At 40.4% G+C, this 22563-nt stretch overlaps 2 protein-coding genes across 5 annotated transcripts; one reads left to right on the forward strand and one right to left on the reverse strand.

Moving 5' to 3' along the window:
- Window positions 1-665: 665 nt before the first annotated feature.
- Window positions 666-1715, reverse strand: DPH3 (diphthamide biosynthesis 3). The gene is made up of 3 exons (XM_082295734.1): window positions 1586-1715; window positions 1411-1485; window positions 666-960 (listed from the first exon to the last, which is right to left on the reverse strand). Exons 1-3 carry the CDS (start codon window positions 1691-1693, stop codon window positions 895-897), a joined length of 249 nt encoding a protein of 82 aa, XP_082151860.1. The 5' UTR covers window positions 1694-1715; the 3' UTR covers window positions 666-894.
- Window positions 1664-22228, forward strand: OXNAD1 (oxidoreductase NAD binding domain containing 1). Of its 4 annotated transcripts, none has more exons than XM_082295696.1 (9): window positions 1664-1791; window positions 7609-7774; window positions 8041-8104; window positions 11384-11490; window positions 15008-15149; window positions 18567-18603; window positions 18709-18809; window positions 21107-21215; window positions 21851-22228. In XM_082295696.1, the coding sequence occupies exons 1-9, from the start codon at window positions 1692-1694 to the stop codon at window positions 22003-22005; spliced, it is 981 nt and encodes a 326-aa protein (XP_082151822.1). In that variant the 5' UTR covers window positions 1664-1691; the 3' UTR covers window positions 22006-22228. The 4 variants fall into 4 exon arrangements, with proteins under 4 accessions (XP_082151822.1, XP_082151823.1, XP_082151821.1 ...); XM_082295697.1 differs by having other exon boundaries at window positions 18712-18809; XM_082295695.1 differs by having other exon boundaries at window positions 18567-18809.
- The last annotated feature ends 335 nt before the right edge of the window (window positions 22229-22563 follow it).

A 22563-nucleotide genomic window follows, 5' to 3' on the forward strand; every position in this document is an offset into this window, starting at 1 on the left:
CAAATGGCACAAAGAACTGCAGCCCATTTTATATCTACTGCAACAGTCAAACCACGAAGTTTTTGAGAAAATAGGGGTAAAATACAACCCACTTCGAGTTCCAGTCCATTTGCACATTAGTAGCTGTGCAGAGGTAAAAAAAAAGTTGACCCCATTTCACACAACACCCATAAAAGTATTATCACTATTATGTCAGAGTCATGTGGTAACAATTACCAAAGTTCTTTCAAAGCAACATTAGAAGCAATTTAAGAAACAAATCTGCCCCAACTCAAGTGTTGCCCCCAATGCAGATACACAGACAACTGCACCTTCCTTGTGCTTACAGGAGTAAAAACAATTTACCAGCACTGGGTAAATGCTGGCTCTGGGTCTCTTGTTTTCTGCCCATACGAAGAACACAAGCACACATCCTGGGAGATGCTGCACTGTGTCAACTCTGTATGGCATTGTGTCCTAAGGACTCCTAAGTCTTGCCTCCCAACATTTCAGCTCTCTATGCCATTTCACACTCGCATATAACCACACAAAGCCTGGTTTTTTCCACAGGCTAAGAAGCCACTGCTAGACTAAATGTTGTAATTTTCCCAACTCCACACTCTTCATCTGTGTATTGACCTGCTGTAAATCAGGATTATAATCAAGTCTTCTCAAGTCTTCTGGAATACACAGAGCAACTTATATATATATATTTTTTTTTTTAAGTATAACCCCTTGGAACAAAACCCATTCATGTGTTTGATGTCCCAGAAAACCCTCATTCATGTTAGGAAGACAGACTTGCACTTGTATCCCACAGCAGCAAGCATTTCTAGGAGGAAGACCACATCTCTTTCCGCAGTCACCATGCCCATACTTTCTCATCCCAAAGCAGCACAGTCCACGATGCATTCATCAGCACTTGACCAATTCCTTGTTTGGCAAAGGTTCTGCCACGACTTCATCCCGCATGAACTGCTCCTAAAGACAGCAAGCAGGGATTTAGGCGATTTACATTGGTTTTGGATCTCCTCTACCTCAAAAACACCACGAGATATAGCCAGGCTGGAAAACAGAGTGATTTTAAGTGGTATGAATCTGTTTCCCAAAACTTGAAAGCCGAAATCTGCCCACCAGGTGAGGAAAGCTACCAGGCTGCTGCCTGGGCTGCCGGAGTCAGTCACAAGAGCTCTTCATTCACATCACTGACTTCGTCCCGCCTGTGTCCTAACCCACGCCCACCCAGGCAGGCGTGTTTTAAAGCCCAAAAACGGCAGAAGGAGACCAGAATAACAAGAGATCAGGCAGGAAACGTAGTCCCAAATCAGGGATTTTTAAACGCTGCCCCGTGCTTCCCGCATGGGGCGGCAAACCGGGACTCAAGAGGAACCAGGCTGGAACCGCGCCCCACTGCTCTCCCCGCGCACCCACCTGGTCGTAAATGACGCGCAGGATCAGGGAGCAGCTGGGGCAGGTGGCCACGTCCTCCCCGTTCTCCAGGTCCTCCTGTAAAAGCCCCGGGAGAGCGGTCAGGGCCCAGCCGCCTGCGCGGCCCACGGGCCGCACCACCCTGTTCTCCCCCTCGCCCTGCCCGGCCGTCCCTCACCCGCGTGATGAGAAATCGGTCCCCGCAGGGGCACGGGTAGCTGTAGGTCCCGGTCTCCTCGTCGTACTCGAAGTCCTCGATCTCCACCTCATCGTGGAACACGGCCATGGCGCCGGGAAGCGGCGGGAGCGGGACGGGCGGACGGGAAGAGGCGGCGCCTGAGGGGGCACGCGGGCGGGAGTCCTCGTCACGTGATGCGGCGGCGGGTAGGGGCAGTGGGGAGCGGGCCGGGGGATCCCGGGATCCCGGGGGGGCTCGGATGGGGAGGAGGCAGTGGAGGGAAGGGGAGAGGAGAGGAGAGGAGGGCGAGGGGCGGCGGGCTGAGGGTCAGCGCGCTCAAGTGCCTCCGGCTCGCCCCTTCCTTACGGCGGGAGTCCCGCACGCCGGTCGGAAGCCGTGGCCGTGGCCGGGCCGCCCTCTGCGGCCGATGGCGCTGCCGGTTCCAGCCCTGGCCTGCCCGGCGATCCCCAGAGGCTGCGGGGGAACGGCTGGGCACTGCCGCGACCTTGCCCTTGGCTCTCCCCTGCTCCTTGGCCGTGTGTTTCCCCTGCCCTTTGGCCGCCGCCTCAGTGCCGCCCCGTCCCAGCCGGGCACAAGGCTGCCGTCCCCTCTTTCCCTCCTCCCCCCGTCCTCCTCCCAGAGCTCAGCGTGTTCGCCTCAGTCCTGGGAAAAGGGGAAAAACTTTGTTTTCTGTGAATTCTTCTGTAGGAGGGACTGTTTGTCTAGAGGGGTGTCTTACCGAGAGAGATAGGTTTTGAAAGAAGACTTCTGTGCTGCTTGCTTAAGTACCCTTGCTGCCTCCCTCTGCACTCTCTCGCACTAACCTACGTAGTAATTTGCACTTAAGTGTTGCACGGGTGAACTAAAAGTAATTCTCCCTTCAGGTAGTGATGTGGGACTGGGGGAAAGAAGAGACGCAGACATGCATCTCACGCGATACTAAACCAGGGCCAGTGGATCAGAGGGGATGGAGAATGAATGGCTCGTTGGTTTTAAGTGAGGAGAGGAAGGAGTTGTGAAAAGTAGTGCTCGTTTCTCTCTGTGGAGCAAAGGAGGTTTATAAAAGCATGTAAATATCTAAAGGGTGGGTGTCAGGAGGATGGAGCCAGGCTCTTCTTGGGGGTGCCAACCACCAGGACAAGAGGCAGTGGACAGAAGCTGATGTACAGGAAGTTCCACCTAAATATGAGGAAGAACTGTCCTGTGTGAGTGACCGCATACTGGAAAAAAATTGCCCAGAGATTGTGGAGTCTCCCTCACTGATATTTGAGAACTTCATGGACACGATTCTGTGCCATGTGCTCTCAGATGATCCTGCTCGAGCAGGGAGGTTGGACCATATGACCCACTGTGGTCCCTTCCAACCTCTGTGAAGAAAGAGGGTATTTGGAGTGGCTATTCCTGTACTGGCTTGGGTAAGATAAGAATAAAGGGAGAACATCCCACCTGACAGGAGCTTGGGAGGCTGAAACACTGCACTTCATGGAAGGCAGGGACTTGCCAAAGAGCTGGATGAGTGAAAAGCTCACAGAGGTGACAGATGGGGCAGAAGCTGTTCACATTTTGTAAAGGTGTGAGTCACACTTGTGTGTGGTAGAGGAGAACCAGGACCCATTAAAAGACATTCTGGAATTTACTGGTTGCAGAGTAAAAATTGCAAATGACTTTTATTATGTTTTTCATGATTTGATGGTAATATAAATGGAGCAAGTATCTTGAACTACTGTTCAAGAGAGTTATTTCTAATTTAGGATAGAGACTCAGCCTTAAAGTAGTCTGTATCAATAGGATCTTTCAGCTGTGACTATAAAATTAGGCTGGCATTTATTTTGTTTCCAAGATTATGTATTGATATTGAACTTCAGGTTGGCAGTAGATGTCTATAACCTTGATGTGCTATCTGAAAGATTCCAGATCATAAAGTGATCCTCATGAATTTGAGAAAATGTGATTTTTGAGCACTCTGGGTTTACAGATAATATGCCAAGGTAGAGGAATGTGACTTCTTCATTAGATGTGTACTTTGTTGTCCTAAAGTATTTTGAGATTGTTAATACTTTTGTTATCAATAGCTTCTAATAGCTTCTACACACTTGATGTAGAAAGTGCTGAAGTGTTTTGTTTAAACACTTAAGTACACTTTAAGTACTCTGTGATGCTGTGGGAAAAAAATTTGAAGTAATTTTGCTCACTGGTGGTAGAAGAGTTTTAAATAATTCTGTTTCTAAAAGTTGCAAGCTGCTGTGGAATTAAATGCTGAAAAACTATTAAAAATTACGGACAGTTAAAACTTGCAGGAAGTATTTCTTACGCTTGCAAGTGGGCATTTTGAGTAGTCACTGTAAGTGTATTCCATTTCTGAGCAGCCTAATTTATGGAAGCTCTGCCTTCATTCATACAAGATTACAAACAGGACAGATTATTAAGTGACCAGCCAATGCAGCTGTTAGTGAAATCCTAGAGAGTATAGGCCTGATTAGTTATAAACAAGTTGAATCAGTGCCATTTCAAGGGATTCAAAATGAAAAACATTCTGAAAATAAATTACACGCCTTAAAAGAATGCGGGAAAAGATATTTAAATGAAAGTAAAATATTAGTGCTTTAAAGAAGCAATGGACTGCATCATGGAAATAAATATAATTTGATAGGGGATGATGCATGATAGAGAGTTATGCTAATCCATTTTGGGAAAAATAAAGGCAGATTTACAAGGAATGAGAAATATCTCTTGGCTCTCTATAAACCTGTTCCTACACTTGAAGGGTGGTTCTGACTAACTTTGAATGTTGTGCATGTCAGTTTATCTTTCTCTGTCATAGCTGTTTGAGTGTGTAGTTTTGAAGCTTCACACCGTGTTTCCACTGTAGTGCACATTGAGTGTCTTCCACTTTCTTTACTCTTTAGAGATGTATTATGTAGGGTACGTGGAAGTGTGAGGGTTTAATGTGCTTTTAAATAAACCTGTGAACAAACAGGCTTAATTAAAGATTGTAAAATTCTCCACCCAGAACCCTTTCTTTACCACTAGAAAGGGAATGCATAGTCAGTGTTTGATCTTTCAAACATGAACATTGTTTGAGCATTTAAAATCACAGATATGTTGGCTGGAAGGCACTTCTGAGCATCATCCAGTCAGAATTCCTGCTTGGAGCAGGACAGTTGTTGACATTGGATTAAGTCAGTCCCAGGTGTAGACCTTTGTCATGAGGCTTTCCAGCCCTGCAGTTTCTCAGTTCCCCTTTGAAGGGGAGCTCTACTACTCTAACATAGTATCACCCACAAGTTTGCTGATCATAGAATGGTCTGGAGGGGACCTCAAAAGATCATCCAGTTCCAACCACCATGCTATGAATGGGGTCACCTTCTGTCTCATCATCCAAGTTACTGATAAATTTATGGACCTGTACCAGCCCCAATAACAACCCCAGGGTACTCTTAGTGTTCCTAGCCAACAAGTGAAGCAACTTGAAGCCATCAGGTCTTCAATTCTGTCTGCCCAGACAGTTTTCAACCGCTCCAACCATCCATCTGGCCTTGGCTTACTAACGTGTGTGTGCCTCGGGGGGTGGTGCCAGGAGCCACAGGACACTCAAGGTGTGTTGTATCCTGTCCCCTGAGCTGCATGACCAGACCTTTCATTACGGTAGCTGTTCAGATTTATCAAATGTAATTTGCCCTTGGTAAATCTGAGTCAAATCTTCTTGAATGCTTTCTTAGCTTTCACCCAGCTAAGGGGACAAGCTCTGAGCATTTTTCCAGATACTGAGATGGTGCTGACTGCACATAAGCACTGCTTTTTGCCTCTCTTAAAAATGAGCATGTGTAAGTCTTTTCCCAGTCAATTGGAGACCGTGTGATAAGTGTTTTTCATAGGTAATAGAGAGTTGCCTGACAAGCGTGTCAGCTGTGTCTCTTAGCAACCTTCAGTGTAACCTGTCTGGCTCTGTGCATTTGAGTACATCCAGCATCTCAGCAGGTGCTGGCCCTGCTCCTACTTATCGCTCTCCTTCCCAACAACCCTGGTACAAGCAGAGGTCTGGGTGCAAGCTTTGCCTGTAAAGACAGAGGCAAAAGGAACGTTGAGTACTTCAGCCTTTTCCATATCATCTCTGACGAGGTCTTCCCCTTTTGAGAGACTGCAATGTGGATGGTTAATGACTCAAGCAATTGCCCATTTGGAAAAGCTACAGGGGCTTCACTGAGGCTGTGTTTGCACCCCATCACCGACGGGCAGGAGGAGAGGTTTGGGTGTGTGGTGGGAAACATCTGCATAAGAACAGCCCGGGTGCACCCACCACCAGAGGATGGCCACAACAAACTGACCTTTGTTTGGCAACAAGCTGGGTTTGAGCCAGATAAGAGAAAAGGCCAGTAAGAAGCAGGTCCTGCTGAGGTGGGATAATGCTTTTTATCATGCCAGTGTCCTCCCTTACACAGCTGGGCCAGGTGTAAATCTCCCCTCCCAGGGAAGGTCTCAGGACACTCGTGTTCACACCTGGGCCTGAAGGTGCTCATCCCTTCCTGTGGGGCAGAACTGGCTCAACTGCGCTGGCGTGAGAGGCAGCTGTCATGGCTTAGAGGGTGTCATAACCCATCAAAGACCCCAAAGCACCCCCAGACTCATTTTTGGGGCCTTCCACCAGACCACTGCACCTGATCCCCGGTGTTGGAACAGACAGTGTAAAACTCCCCCCAGGGCAGGTACCTGGATGTTTCCACCTGAACATATTGAACCCACTGAAATCTATGTTTTGTGGGATTTTCCCACCCCTGATGGATCAAGGCTGCGACTGTCCCTTTGACTAAGTGAAAGTTCAACAATGAAGTCTTGTCACTGGATCCATGGGTGATGATAACTTTGCTATCTACTCTTACCCTTTCTTTCTCTTCCTTACATTTCCTTATGTATTTTCTTAAATGATTCTTTTATACTTTTATATTGTTTCATTTCTATAGACAATAACCAAAACAGCTCTGTACCCCCTTTCCATTGCAACCAAATCGTTCTAAAACAAACCTGCATTATACATTGTCTTGGGGTGACCTTATGATGTGTATCCCATATCGCTGCCTATGCCCAGAAATTAATTTTTGTGTCTTTCTATGCCTCTAAACTGAGCCTGAGAGGGGGAAGGAAAAAACTGAGCAAAAGTTTCTCAAAGCAGTTTGCAGCTTGTTCAAGGTCACACAGAGATAGCAGGGCTTTCCCCCCCCCCCCCAGCTGTGGCAGGGGAGCGAGGAAGCACCCGGCTTGCTGCTTTCCAGTCAGCTTTTGGCCAGTTGTTTCAGTTTCTTGTTCTCCAGAGAGAGACTGAGAGTTGGATTTTGCTTTTCCTTCTCTGGAATTCCAGATTTTCTCCCTTTTCTACTGGACTGCTTTCAACCTCAGAGCACATTGGGAGGACTTTCCACCAGGCACAGAGGGCCTGGCCCTGGGCCAAGCCCCAGCTCCGAGGAGACCAAAGGGAGGATTCTAACACTTTCCCAGGTTTTTCCTCCACAGCGAAACATTTTATTATTTAGCCTTATTTTCCTTTTCCCGTGTGTTTGGTAAATAAATAGTTTTATCTCCTTCACTTTCCTTCGAGGAAAATTTATTTTTTCCTGAACCAGGGGGGGAAGGGGTGGTTGTGCCTTCTCTCAGAGGATATATTTCTAAATTTGGCCAAACCAGAACATACATACATATATATATATACACATATATATATATATATACAAAAACACTGGTCATTCAGTGTCTTTTCACTCTAATCTGCCTCAAGGAATCTATTAACAAGAACCTCAGTTACCCTCACCTTCAGGAGTGGGCATAACACTCCTTCATGTGATTGATGCACATTTTCACTTGTTTATGATACTTTCATACTTTTAAAATTCCCTCTCATTATCCTATATGTCTGTTGCTAGTTTTAGCTTCAGCTGAGCTTTGGCTTTTCTGATTTTAGGGAAATAAAGGTGAAAACAAGCCATGTCAAATATTAAGTACTTCATTTAACAAATATTTATGATTTTTTTCAGGAACCAGTGATTCTGAAGACTGCCTGGTCATCATGGCTCGTGCTACTATTTATGTGGGTTGCACTGTCCCTCAGTTACTGAGAGGTGCTCAGAGCAGAATTTTTCCCTCTGATTCTGCATTGGGGGTGTTGAGGCGTTCTGCTTTTTGTTACTGCACAGGGAGCAGGTAGATTATCCACTTCCTTTTTTTTTTTTTAAGAGAATGCTATGGTGACACTGTCAAAATCAAGCTGACAAATTACTTCAGACCTATAAATGCTTAATTTAACTATAAATATAATTATATATTTATATTTAATTCTTACTTAGATTTATGTCATCTGTAGTCTGGATTACACTGGTAAATTGTTATGTTAATAGAAATTCCTATCAGTAAGGGACAGTAGCACAGCTGTCAAAATGACAATTGTCTTTGTTTGCTTTTTCTTGCAGCACAATAAAATCAAAAAGGAAAATGGATCATCTAGAGAGGACAGCAAATAATTTTCGACAGGAGGTTAGTGTTCTGTTCTTTAGGATGCAAGTAATTTTTTTTTTTTTTTTTTGCTGTGAATATAATTATACTGGATAATAGTATTTGATTCTTGGGCTCCATTTTGCCTTCTGCTGGAGTCTTGTTTACTTCTTTTTCTCCTCATTTTTAATATTTGATACTGGTATAAAGTTAGCATATTTTGTGCTCAGTGGGTGAAATGTAATGAGTTTTAAAATTTGTCAGTGATATGATGCTATTTACTTTATGTTGGACAAGAAACTTAATAATAGATTCCTAGCCAGGTATGGATTATAATAAGTAATGAAAGTACATGGATACCCATCATCTCTACACAGACTTCTCCAATTTTTATGGATTTCTACAATTCTGGTTCAGATTTGAGATTAAAAAATGTGGAAAATGTCCTTTTATAACATAGAAGGTTAGGCAAAAAGTGTAGACATTTTGGAGGGAGAGATGATAGACAGCTGTAAAAATGATCTTCATTTGTATCTCTTTTAATTCACAAGTACAAGGAAGATGGAGCATTGTTCTCCATCAAAATCCAGAAATGCTTTTTCTGGATCTCAGTTTTGAGCAGTAAGCATTCTTCTTCATAATGTTCAGAGGGAAACATGCTCTTGTATTTCATACAGATACTTCCTTTCTGTAATAAGCTGAAATAGATGCACACAGATGCAAACACACCAGATGTCAGTGTGTATATGTGTACATAATGAAGTCTTTCTCTGCTAATTTTTTCCCTAACTATAGTGGAGAATAAGTCATGTTCTTCCCAAAAGGAAGCTGGGTGGAGGGTATATGTAGGTAACCCCCAAAAAAGAAGATTCAGCACTGTGTGACGTGGGCTATAGATGGATGAGACAAATGCAGCCGCATTCAGCCTGTCACCAGAGCTGTGAGCCAGCTTTGGGAACCATGGAGCTGTGCCTCAGCTGCTCACACCTAATGCCAGCTCTTACCTGGGTACGGATCAGCATTGCTTGTGGACATCCAGCTGCTCTCATATCCATGCTTACCTGAGGAAATGGGTGTAGAGAGCGGCACGGACCGATGCATGTTCTCATTCGCTTCTGACATGAAAAAAAATGATGGCACTTTGGAGTGTTGCAGCCATGGGGGTTTTTTCTATTTATTGCTTGGCTTGCTTCCTTTCTCTGCTCAACATCAGTATCTGGAACATACGTGGAAAATGGATGCTTACGAGGTGTTGGAAGCTCATGGTTGGTGCAGGGAACTGTAAGGCACAAGGAAGAGAAGGAGGCTGTATGAGATAGGTGAAAGAGCAGGGCTCAGTTCTTGCTACTGCACATTCTCTGCATATCAGAGGATTATGCTGTTTCTTTTTTTAATGCTTGATTTATTCTTTGTTGCTTTATTTCTGACCACTTTAAAATCAGTTTATTTTAAATCCTCTGCTTCGTTTCAAATTCCATATAATCAGCAGTTTGCTTCCCTCAGCCAATATTGCCTTATATGGCCATTTCAGTCCAGTAAAATAATCATAAATCTGTGTTGCATTAGTGTGAATGCTACAGAACACTGCCTGTTGAAGAGTGATAATGTGAAGGACCAGGGCAAGGAAAAGTGACTAATGCATTCTTGAAACACAGCTGCAAAATCCGGAGTCCTGTGTCCTCCTTCATCTCACTGCAGCCTTGCTCTAGCCAGCTGGATACTCTTGTGATGGTCCAAAATACTGGCTGAATTTGATCGCCCTGACTCAAATTTAGTTTTTGAAATAACTTTATACCAATTAAGAATTAAATTTCCAGTACTTTTGCAGCTCTCTTAGCTAAGTAACAAATTAAGGAGTGTACTGAAGAGTAAAGAAGGGAATGAAGAAGATCCAAAGTTAATGTCCCTTTCCTGCACTTCTCCCTCAGAACAACCATTGAAATCATGTATCTGACATTTCTCTGGTTAATTTTGACTGACTGCATTCCTCATTTAATAGTGTCTGCTAAAGTGGAACAGGAATCCATGCTACTTCATTTTAAATCAGCAAATGTCCTGCTGTTTAATGGGACAGGGGACGTGTTCAGATGTTGCTTTATGAATAAATTAATTTCCTGACATATGTTTTAAATTACAGCATAGTTACTTAAAGTTAAAATTTTTTTGATCTGTTTGATCTTAGACAAATGAGAAATGGTAGAGTTGTGGTGGTATTTTGAGTATTTCCTTGTGTGGTAACTGACATCAGCATTTTTAACATTTTAAGCATTTTTAATCTGTGCATTGCTCTGTGTAGAAAATACTTAGGGCATTGCTTTCTTTGTAGAGGAAAAAGGTGAATAATTATAGTCCAAAAATACCTGAAAAGGAAGGGCAGGGAGGGGATGAAAATTCATGCTGCTCTGATGGGCAACAAAGAGTTTAAGTGGCGTGCTCATCCCCGATGGCTCTGTTTGCAAAATCCACTTTTCATTTTTCATCTTTTATTTTTTAAACTCTTTAAAAGTGGTATCAGCTATGGCTCTGACATCCTCCCATGTGGCTGCCAAACAAAAACTGCTCTGTTAACCAGACATGAGACCTTGTGTCCTGGTTTCCCTGTGGTCATATGGGAGTGTAGGGGGTAAATGCAGTTACAAAAGGCTCATTGGTTTTCTTTCATTGATGTATTAACATTAATGCATTATCTTTCAGTACTGCATTTAATGACGTAAATAAATCTAGTTACAGATCCAGAATTCTCCCTGGGACTTCAGTTGCAACTGATTTTTTACAAGTCTCCTTTGTCAGTCTTTATATCAGAGATCGTTTTCCTTTATTGCTGGAGGACGCAGGAGTGTGTGTCTTGTATAGATGTCTGAAGAATCTGAAAGGTGAAAACTAGCAATCACATCTCTTTATAGCTATGTTCTCTTCAGCTGAAATAAGTTTATATATAATCCTAGAAAAAGTTACAGAAGACATGGTGGACTGCAAGTACAAACATATTTCTCCATTCAGTGACTATTTAAGTGAATCATAGAATCATAGAATGATTTGGGCTTGAAGGGACCTTAAAGATCATCCAGTTCCAACCCCCTGCCATGGGAAGGGACACCTCTCACTAGACCAGGTTGCTTAGGGCCCCATCCAGCCTAGCACTGAACACTTCCAGGGATGTAACCCATTTTAGTTTCTTCACCTCAGTGAAAAAATACTGGTGCTGTAAGTCATGAAATGCTATGGATAACATGGGAAGTGATGGATGTCTAATGCACAGCTTGAGTGCTTTTGCTGCAAATTGTATCTACGTATCACAATGGCTTCTTTGTCTTTTGTTAGGTAATTACACAAGCAAAAGTGTGTGGAATCACCAATGAATCAGAGACAGTCAAAAGACTTCGTTTGGCTATTGCAAAAAAGGATTTTACTTTCAAAGCAGGACAATGGTAAGATCTTCTGGTATATTTGAGGGGGAAATTAATAAAAGTCCACCTATAGATAACAAAGTGCTGAAAGGTCTCTGATCCTTGGGCCTTGGAAAAAGTTGTTAATTTACATAATAAAATGTTTTCTTATTGGATGCTCTGTCAAAGAGCTGATATTTGGCATAATTTTAAAATAATTACTAAATTTAAATAATTTTTAATTTTTTTATTAAAAATCTATTATTACTGTTGAAAGGGCAGAAGTGGATATTCTTTAAATGTTCAGTTATACTGTTTTGGTGTTTTCCTGTGGTTTATTGTATTACATTGTTTCTTCAAGAGTACTTTGAAGTTCACTGTGCTTTATTCTGCAGGTTGTCTTTGCTGTCTTTATTTACTAGTTATTTTTACAGTGGAGCTGAGACTGCTGATTTGCAAATTACTTAGTTTTGGTTTATTTCTTCCCCTTGAAGTTTCCACTCTGAAAATTAAGCCTGTTAGGTCAGGTTAAGATATTAATATAAATAGGCAAATTTTAAAAGAAATACCTTGAATTATTAAGCCTTTGAAACAATTAGCTGTTTGTGTAAACAATTTTACAGGGTTTTTTTCAAAAGGAACTAGTGGGTTTTCATATTTGTCATCCTTCCTTGTTAAAAATACTCTCAGTAACTTTTTTTTTTCTCTAAGAAATTAATTTAAAACTAGGAGTAGTTGCTTTTGGCAATGGACATTTCAATGCTCTTAAACTTTTTATTGGCTTTGGTCATCTGAAAGTGGTTTTGCTGAAATCAAAGTATAGCTGCTAGGGTATTAACAGCATATGTTACTCATGGAGTGTTAATCTGCTGGCTTTTAAATTTAGAACCAGAACACAAGATGCTGATTAGCAATAATTTGTTTGTAAAGTAATTTGCTGCAGTTTTTGCACATGTGCAGTGACTCATATTAAATTCTTGCTTGCCAGTACTTGCAAAGTACATTTACCCTCCAAAAATGTTTTTGAAATTATCATGCTGAAAACTGAAAGCTTTAATTATAATTACTCTTCTTCATTTTCTTCTTCCTTGAAAGTGTTCTAATGCTATTGTAAGGTATACACCAACTTCTCTGTACTCGTATCTATAAACTCGGGTTGCATTTTTTTGATGAGCAGTACAAAACAACACATTTTCCTGAGCTGAAAAGGCTAACTTGTTAGGATTTGCCATAGTAAGATGTTACAGCCAAAGATTGTCACTAAAATGTTTACATCTCTTGAAAGTGTTCTAATTACTGAGTTTTTCAGAAGCAAAAGTGAATTTGTTTTGCAAGCACTTTGGCAGATACTGGTCTTTATCTGACTTGAAATAATAATGAAGAGACTTGTTGCTGTTACGCCATTTGATTTACTAAAATGTGCATTGAGGTATATGCATGTTGTAAATACTTTGAAGAAGTAGCTTCATGGTTTTGGTTTTATGATCTCTTCCTCCAGCAATGGGTAATTATTACACATTTTTTAAAGATATTGTTTAGGTAGGCTTTAAAAGGAGGGAGGGTAAAAACCACCCTGAGATCTCTAGTTTACATCTTTCTGTGCTTTTCCTTGTTGTGGATTTTCTTCATTTTTGCCCTTCTGCTGTTCTTTTCCCTTAGGCTGTCACAGGTAGCATTTCTTCAGGAGCACTCTCACCTTTCCCAACATGGCTGAGACAAGCCATCAGAGCTAGCTGACTGTAAGATAGTATACTGTGCCTTGAAATCTCTCACAGTTATGTGCTTGGGAAAGAACTACTGGTATGGAAAGAAAAATGCAAATACTGCATTAGTATTTGGGAAAGGTAAAAACCATGTTTGATGTAGGTTTTGCAGCAATGTTTGTGTGTTTCCCCACTGGGCATGGATAAGGTTTTGCTTACATGCCAAGGAGAACATTTTGACTTGAATGTAACTTGTGACTTTACACCATAAATTCTTATTTTTTATTTTTCGTTAACTTAAGTAGTAAGATTATTTTCCACCAGAGGGAGGTAAAGAGCTTCAGTAGCATCATGAGATGCTCTCTGGCAAGATAAATGCTGCAATTCAACAGTCAACTTTTGCCAGCTCCCAGAGCCTGACTATCAGTAAAGCTGGGCTCCATGGGCAGTGGGGCTGCACAAACTGAGGACACTGAAATAAGCCTTCACAACGTTTTTGGTTGTAGACCTTTCTTTTGCAGTCAGATATCTTTATGCACCATCAAGTTTATTTTAAGCATAAAGTTAAAAATTATATCAGTGTTGTATATATCACACTGTGGGCATTCTTCAAGAGAAAGATTTTTTTCTTCAAAGGGTGAATTTTGTGTGGAGTAAGCAGACAAGACTTTTTTTCTTCTAAAAGTGGTGAATTACTCAAAGTGCTTCTCTCTTTCCTCAAGCATTTGTGGTCTCTGTGAAGAATACAGCCTTGCTGTTTAAAGAAGATACCTGTACAGTGGAAGCCAGTCTGTATTTCTTGTTGCATCCTCATTTAACTAATACTGAGCCAGCCTAACCCAGGCTTGAATTGAATGATGATTTTCTAGTACTTGGCATTGCTTATCAGTGTTTCCTAAGGGGACCAGCACAACGGGTTATAAACATTAGGTTTATTTTAAAATACAGGGATTTTGTTATGTACTGTAGAAAGCAGAAGCATTTAAAGATTTATGGAACACAGAGGAGTTCAGGTTATAGATCACAAACCAACTTGTAATTTTTTTCTGATAACTATTTGGAAGCCTCATCAAGGCTTATCAAAGCCTTACTTTTATGAGACTGAATTATAGTTCCTGTATAGTAATGGCTTGCCTTCCATACTCTCTTTTGGCTGGTATTGCAGAAACTTAGCCACATGTTACCTTCTAATCTGTACAAACCTATGCATGGTTTACTTTTAAGCTGAAAGAAAAAAAAAAAAAAAGTAGGAATTTATTCTAGTTCCATTTCCTATAACCTAGGAAGTGATATCTGCCACCAGAGGGAGCTGCGGTTCTGCTGCCAATTGTGGACTTTTTACACAGGAAATTTTTTACACACTGTTGGTTTTACTTCAGATATTTCATCTACCCAGGAAAAGAAAGTGTTTAATCTAAAGTAATTTCCCTAAAATTAGAATCCCAGTCTTCGTATGTTTGAAAATTGAAGAGCCCATCAAAGGGACCAAAAAGAGTGGGATTTAAGCTATTTTATCAGACCATAATTATGGTTTTGTTCTAATATGCAAATAATTTATTTAAAACACTTAGAATTCTAGTCTGTTGTGAGATGTGACATCTAATGCTAAAAGCAGAATGGTTTGAAAACCTTCCAGTTTAGCAAACATGATGAGATGGTTCTAGATGAAAATAATTCTAATGAAATGGCGTTACTCAAGATTAACTCCCTTTTTGGAAAAATTACGTTACAGAAATGAAGATGTTGTAAAGGAAGGATAATTGAAACAAAGGGAGCCACATTATTTTGGCTATTGTTGTCCATGTTTGGGGGTTGTTGGCTTCTTTTTTAAACTTTTGTGTCCAATCTGTTTTTAGGGTTGATTTCTTTATTCCTGGAGTATCTGTCGTTGGGGGATTCTCAATATGTTCAAGCCCCAGCCTGTTAAAACGGGAAGGAATACTAGAGCTGGCAGTAAAGTACACTGTTCATCCTCCTGCTCACTGGATTCACACTGAGGTAAATGAAATTAACTGAGAGATTTGGCTCTTTTTTGTGCCTTTTTTTTTTTTTTTTTTTTTTTTTTTTTTTTTTTTTGAGGTAAAGGGGGTGTTGTGTGTTTTTAGACCACTTTGTGCTATTAACTGCAAAACTCATGTTGACTTCTTCAAGCATTTTGGATATAACATACATCTTAAAACCTTTTGTTCAGTAAGGGGCTGAAATTGGATGTTTATATGGAAGTATGGTTATTGTGATCTTTTGACTCCACTTGTGCTTACAGTGGACTTACAGTGATACTGTAGTTTGTGTATATAAGGGTTCTCACTCCTTTGGAATTAATGAATTTTAAAATGTTGAAAAACCTCTGTTCTAACTTACATCCCTGAGAACAGGCAGTGTTACACATTACAAAGTTCCATCTGATAACTTTCCATAATTCCTGACTATTTCTGTAAATATAAACTGGGAATCGTCGATAAAGCACAGATAGGTATAGATTATAGCCAAGGGAGATATTTAGATCAGTTTTTCTGAAATGATAAAACAACAGAATAATTCCCAATGTCTGTAGTATTCTTTTAAATATGCACTATTTTTGTAATAAAGATGTAACACAAGGCTTGGGGTTTCACTATGTTAAAAGTAAAGTCTGACATTTGGCCTCGTGGTGTTTTGCTCATCATTTGCCCCATTCAGTTAGTCAGATGAGTCACATGTTTCATCAATGATCTGTCCTATCAACTTTTGTTCTCTTCACAGTCTCTGGAAACTATTTAAGAATTTTTGATGTTGTGAATCAGTTTGTGGTTGCTAAGTTTTCTGGTGGAATTTATAGGATAAATCTTTAGTTAAAGGGTAAGCTAGGTCAAACCTGATGCCACGGAGAAACTTCCAGGGTATACGTGGACTCTTCTAGCTAAACAAAAGTGCATGCTTTTCTTTAGGAAGCAAGCAGAAAAAATAGCAACCTAGAATTCGAAAATGTTGTATATATGGTGACAAAACCAGTGCTTAATTGATTAGAAGTTGCTCCTAAAGAAGTTGATATCTCAGAGTTAAAAACATTATGGGACTAGTTAGGACTCATTTACTCACTGTACCTGTGTTTTTTAGAGGTATGTCTTGGGGTGACCTTATGATGTGTATCCCATATTGCTGCTTATGCCCAGAAATTAATTTTTGTGCTTTTCTGTGCCTCTAAACTGAGCCTGAGAGGGGGAAGGAAAAACTGAGCAAAACTTTTTCAAAGCAGTTTGCAGCTTGTTCAAGGTCAAGTAGAGATAATGACTTTCCCCCCCCAGCTGTGGCAGGGGAGCGAGGAAGCACCCAGCTTGCTGCTTTCCAGTCAGCTTTTGGCCAGTTGTTTTCAGTTTCTCGTTCTCCAGAGAGAGACTGAGAGTTGGATTTTGCTTTTCCTTCTCTGGAATTCCAGATTTTCTCCCTTTTCTACTGGACTGCTTTCAACCTCAGAGCACATTGGGAGGACTTTCCACCGGGCACAGAGGGCCTGGCCCTGGGCCAAGCCCCAGCTCTGAGGAGACCAAAGGGAGGATTCTAACACTTTCCCAGGTTTTTCCTCCACAGCGAAACATTTTATTATTTAGCCTTATTTTCCTTTTCCCATGTGTTTGTTAAATAAATAGCTTTATCTCCTTCACTTTCCTTCGAGGAAAATTTATTTTTTCCCGAACCTGGGGGGGGGAAGGGGTTTGTATCTTCTCTCAGAGGATATATTTCTAAATTTGGCCAAACCGGAACAAGGTACTTATTTCTTAATATTACTGTATATAAAATAGTAAATTTTAGCACCATGTACTTTGTAACTTTAAGAAGATGTAGCCTTTTCTTTAAAAAATATCCATGTAATGTATTGATTGCTTCACTTCTCTGCCTAGGCTAAAGGACAACACTTTCTCATGGTATTTCTCCAGAATTTTACTGTTTTTTCTTGTATACTGACTTGCTGTTATCACTGTCATGGCCAAAACATGGAAATACCTGGGAGACTGCTGGTTAAAAGAGATTCTTCCCAAGTCCCATGTCCAATCTTGAGGAGCTGTTGCTGGTTAAGAGGGCAGATGTGAGATTTTCTCCCTAAAAATGCTTATTTCCTCAAAGGGTACCATATTCTGTGTCCTCCTTAGGCCACATGCATCTGGAACACTTGTAGATTCATGCTTCTCTAGATGGGAGTAAAACATGGTGGGAAAGCCTGGCAGTGTACATGACAAGGGAGAGAAATTAGTTTCAGATAATGAACGCTGATTGTCTTACAGTATAATTGAGAGACAGTAGTTTTGCAATAATTAAGAAAAGCAAGAAAGTCGTTGGGTGTTTTTAATGATCATGCTTACTACTTTAGGAACCCATGTGTTCTATGCAGTACCTGCATCCAAGGGCATCCTTCTTGTTCCTGGTGGAATTGATACGTGTTTAGACCTTTGCTGTCTGTGTAGTCTTCATTAATGGAACTCCTTTTGTTTCAATTTACTGTTTCCTGATATGAAAAGAATTATTTGGAAGAAATGTTTTCATTCTCTGAGCTAATTTTTCAGCAGTTCTTTTAGCTTGTTCTTCTCTCCTCCATTCCCACCTTCCTTGGTTTCCTTATCCTCTTCATTTTATCTTTTAAAACCTGTATATGGCCTGAAGTGAGTTGTGTTTTCTGCTCTTATTTGTTCTGTCAGCTTGCAGTGATGTTGAAGAACTCACCTGACTTCTCTGTACTGCAGCTTCACCTTTCAGACCAGGATGCAGTGCTGGTTTACCAAGGAGATACTGACCCAAGTGGATTTTTTTGTTGTAGCTTTTGTTTTCAGTGTATCAAAAAACATGACTGGACACATTTCTTTAGGAAATAATTTCTTACATACAAGTGGAGAGTAAGAGAGAAGATTTTTCCCTCATTTTTCTTCTTCTGTGCCTCTGAAGTTGCAAATGCAGAAGTGATTCTGCAAGAAATATTCTTGTGAATACTTACTTCACTTTTGGGTGGTTTTTATTTTTTAGGAATGGGAATGGAAAAACCTTCTGTGTGCAACTTATTCTGACCTTCTGTGACCTCATAGCAAGGCCTTTTGTGTCATGAAGCTGGTTTTGGGTAGAAGTGTGATTCACATGATGACCTCAGCTGTTGGAAAACCCTGTGTGAATTGTTCCTCTTTCAGCTCTTACAGGGATAAGAAGGGGGAGTCACCATCCTGCCTTAATATAAGACTGAAACTTTTGAAAGCAGAACTAGATCCCTAGAGACATTGGGTTACTTCAGATAGCTGGAAAATGTGTGTATATTTTAAAGTCCTTCTGTTTTTCCTTTACTGGTCAATTAAATAAAAATCACAGCCCAGCAAACTTGTGACTGGGATGCAGAAAGAGTAAGATTTCAACTTTTGCATTTAATTCTGAAATTAAGTATTTTCTTTTCCATCCTAGTGTACTCTTGACTCAGAAGTGGCTCTGCGAGTGGGAGGTGATTTCTTCTTTGATCCTCAACCTGGTGATTCCCCAGTAAACCTAGTGCTGATAGCAGGGGGTGTTGGAATTAACCCATTGTTTTCTATACTGCTGCATATAGCAGATCTTCATGGACACCAAGAGGGTAAAGGAAATAGACACAAATTGGGAACAGTGAAGCTGTACTACAGTGCAAAAACTACAAGCGAACTCTTATTTAAGGTAAATAAAAGTTTTTTAAAAAAACAGGTCTCAGCTATTCAGCTACTAGTGTGTATCTCAATGTTACCAAATTCCAGAGAGTCCTTCTGTGTGAGACACTGTAAAACAGAGACAAAAGTCACTTCCTGCCTCAGATCTCGTGGATGTTTTGTAAACTGCTTATGCCAGTGTACAAATTAAGGCTGTTACTGGACATACCTGCTCCCACTGATTTTGATAAGTCAATTACACCTAAATTTTACTATATCCCTGCATTTTGCTATGATCCTGTAAGAGCATCATAGTATACTAAAGATTATAGATATATCTTATAATAGATATGTATATACATACACACTAAGAGTATGCATAGTGCTATAATACTGTAACCACACAGTCTCAGTAGAGATCTTATTGAATTTAAAGACTACAAGAGAGTGATTATATCCAAAGGAAATACTTTCTAAAGTAACAGGGGAGCTTTATTGATAATGCATTAGTTACTAATGAGTGGTAGTATATGAATGAAGGACTTACAGCTGCTTTTAAAACTGCTTGTGTAGTACTTCATCAACATTTACTCAGCAGTTAAAGATCACTTGTCACACTCAGCTCTTAAGGGTCATTGACAATATTTTAGGGTTAAATTAGCACAGCTTCTGTAAAGAACCATCCAAAATGATTTATGGTTTTTTTAAGTATTGAAAGCTTTTGATTGTAAGGTAAAGGTGAAGAGCTGTCATGATTCCAGAAACTGTGTATAGGATCCATCACTGGTTTTATTTCTGTACTTCAACCGTGTTTCCAGATATGGAGATATTTGCTTTCTTTGAAAGGCCATTTGTTTGTTGCTAGAAGCAGAATAATCTGCTCTTCCCTTTGGGCAACTACTGAACTCTCAGTCTGTTCTATACATGCACAGGTTTTTCCAGTGCCAGTGCTAAATTCCTGAATTTCATTTAAGCAGTTTTATGACAGCAGAGCTTTTGCACTAAAGCTTCTGGGACAGAAGAGAACACAGTGTCATGCACAGTGCTTAAAATATATCCCTCCCTTCATTCTTCACATGTCCCTCAGATCCAGAACATGTCTGTCAAAATTGTTCACCTCTGTGCAGAGGATCGAGGAAATAGGATCTCTAGGAGCCTTTATGCTGTTGTGACAAACATCTGTACAGAGCTCCAGGAGGACCTGCTGGGTTATTGGTGATGGTTTGAAGGACCTGGTCCCAGAAGGAGCAGCTGTGTATGGGCTCACAAGGGAAAAGGGAGGTGCCAATATGGGGTCTGATCCTCTCTGTGGATGTGCTCTCATGTCACAGGCTGAGGCACTGCTTCTGGAAATCTCCTTAGCAAAAATGATAGAAGCAACAGCATTAAGGGTACAAAAGACAGCAAGTCAATAGTAGAGGTGTGGGTGGAACAGTGTACAGCAGTGTTAGTATGTGCTGCTCTTCATGTCTTTTTGGGAACTCAGGAACAGATTTTCTACCAAGTAGAATCTTTCTGGGATTTTTGTTAAGCAACCCAGGGCAGACTCTCAGTGTAGTAACTAGTTAGCAAGCAAACACTTAATAAAATGAGGTAATTTACCTGGAAATTATTTTTTCTTTTATTTCAGAATATTTTAAATAATTTCCAGTGTCTATTCCAGCAGTGAAAATGGTATATAGTGCAGAATCTAAACAGTAGCTAAATCTTAATTTCAGAACTAACTACAGCATCTGGCTAACACATCCTTTTTTTGCTATGATTTGAACTGAAGCTGCTGGGGGTTTGGTAGTAACTTACCCACAGCTGTGATTTAGGGAACTGAAAATGAGTTTATACTTTCTACTCTGGTAAAAATAACATTAGCATTACATGGTAGTTGGTTTTACTTGGAGAACATGAGACAGTAAATTGGTCTAGTAACCTTATCAGATAAACCAGACAAGACTCAAAAAGTTCCTAGCTAATGGTAAATACATACTGCAGGGGTTCTTTAAATGGAAAACCCCTATGGAAGTGGAAGGAGGAAATAGTGAGTATTCGTAAGGGGAAGAAATTGGGAAATGACCTAACTGGATCTTAGGTCCAAATCTTACAGATTGAAAGGAGAAAAAGCACTAACATAGCTGGCAGGGTATTCACATTCCAAGTGTGGGAATTCTGTGTACATGTGCAGGTCAAGCCTGTGCAATCATACCCATCAGGTTCTCAGTGCTGAAATGCAAAGTCTTGGTTCCCAGTAACAATCACTGTTGTTCTGGGACTGTGTGCATACATCTGCTTTGATTTAATGCCCTGTGGTGTAAGCAAGTGTGTTTAACATTACAGAAGAATATTCTTGGTTTGATGAAGGCGTTTCCTGGGAAGATCACATGTTGTTTCCACGTTACCCAGCAGCGCTCACAGATCTGTGAAGAACTGCAGCCACACGTTACAGGTAAATGTCATGGCATGGTACAGAGATGCTATCTAAAGCCCAAGTTTGATTATATCCTACAGGATGAAGTTGTGCATAATAACCTAGCATTTTTACATTTAAAGATTCAAAATGAGATGTGAGTTAACAGTTTCTCTGTACTTATTTTGCTTTGCAGAAAAGTTTTCTCTTTGCAGTTTTTGTTTTCCTCTGTTAATCCTAAACTTTACACTGATATTTCCCACTGCAGACTTTATTCCAGAAACTATTAAGCAAATGCTGCTTACTTTGCTTAAGGTGGAATTGATGAAGGATAAGGTGACTGCTTTTAAGAGATACTGAAGTATGTTTCCATTTCTGCTGTATTTGTGTTAGATACACCTATATTTTTTCATGTAAATGTGGGATTTTACTTGTCTGTAAGCCATGTTCATCTTCAGTGACTAATGCCCTCTGCATTCCAAGTAGAAGCACTGATCTAAATCCCCAGAAAAACAAATGGTTTTGGAAGCCTCAAATCTCAATACTTATTATCCTGAAACAGGCCAGGCATTTTTAAGAAATGAGTGCTTGAAATACCTCTAACCAGACATTATTTTTGAAGTGACTTCATGATTAATATTCCTGTTCTCATTTCCTACTTTTTTCTTTGTCAGAGGGAAGAATATCTGAAAAGGATCTAGAGAAACATGTATCTAATGATACCTCATGGTACATCTGTGGCCCACCTCCAATGATAGAATCTATATCCAAACTACTTGCCAACATTGGTGTTCCTAGAAACTGTGTTTTCTTTGAGAAATGGTGGTAGTGACACCTCCTGAAGAGAAAATATATTTTTTTTTCCAGTGCATTTTGATAAGCTAAAATGTACAGAAGTGGACTATGAATTATTTGGAAGATTTTACTTCATAGATGAAGATGTCCTCAATGATGAAAGTGTTCCTTTAATTTAATTGTAATACACCTGTAATACAGTGGTGCTGCTTTGGGGAAAAAAAAAAAAAAGATTTTATATTAAAGACATTAGCTGATCTGGTTTTTTGATGGTTTGCTTTTTCTTATGGGTAGCAGCATATTTTCACTTTGTACACTTGCTTTGTTAGTAGTCAGCTTTTAAAAGACTTTCAGTGCCTGATTCAGCACTTGTAGAGAATTAATTGTGCAGCAATGCCAGGTCTGTTTGCAAGGATAATTCAGGCCACAACTTCTGAATCTGCTCCAAATGACGTGACACACTTCCCTCCCCGGTTCTACATTTACTATTTTTATAGAAGAGGACCTGCTGTGTTGTGACTTCCTTCTCTTGCCATTTGTCAGAAGTAAAAACCCCACCTTTTATGTGGTTTATGTAAGTAAGTTGGTTGTG

The sequence above is a fragment of the Coloeus monedula genome (assembly GCF_965178545.1).
Source record: "Coloeus monedula genome assembly, chromosome: 1".
NCBI lineage: Eukaryota > Metazoa > Chordata > Aves > Passeriformes > Corvidae > Coloeus > Coloeus monedula.

Excerpts from the sequence above, each read along its gene's own strand:
- OXNAD1 (XM_082295695.1), top strand. The coding sequence starts at position 1,692 with ATGGCGCCGGGAAGCGGCGGGAGCGGGACGGGCGGACGGGAAGAGGCG. Across the intron at positions 1,792-7,608 it reads GTCACGTGATGCGGCGGCGG|GAACCAGTGATTCTGAAGAC; the intron begins GTAGGGGCAGTG and ends GATTTTTTTCAG. Across the intron at positions 18,810-21,106 it reads CAAGCGAACTCTTATTTAAG|AAGAATATTCTTGGTTTGAT; the intron begins GTAAATAAAAGT and ends TTAACATTACAG.
- DPH3 (XM_082295734.1), bottom strand. The coding sequence starts at position 1,693 with ATGGCCGTGTTCCACGATGAGGTGGAGATCGAGGACTTCGAGTACGAC. Across the intron at positions 1,486-1,585 it reads ACCGATTTCTCATCACGCGG|GAGGACCTGGAGAACGGGGA; the intron begins GTGAGGGACGGC and ends GGGCTTTTACAG. Across the intron at positions 961-1,410 it reads TGCGCGTCATTTACGACCAG|GAGCAGTTCATGCGGGATGA; the intron begins GTGGGTGCGCGG and ends TGCTGTCTTTAG.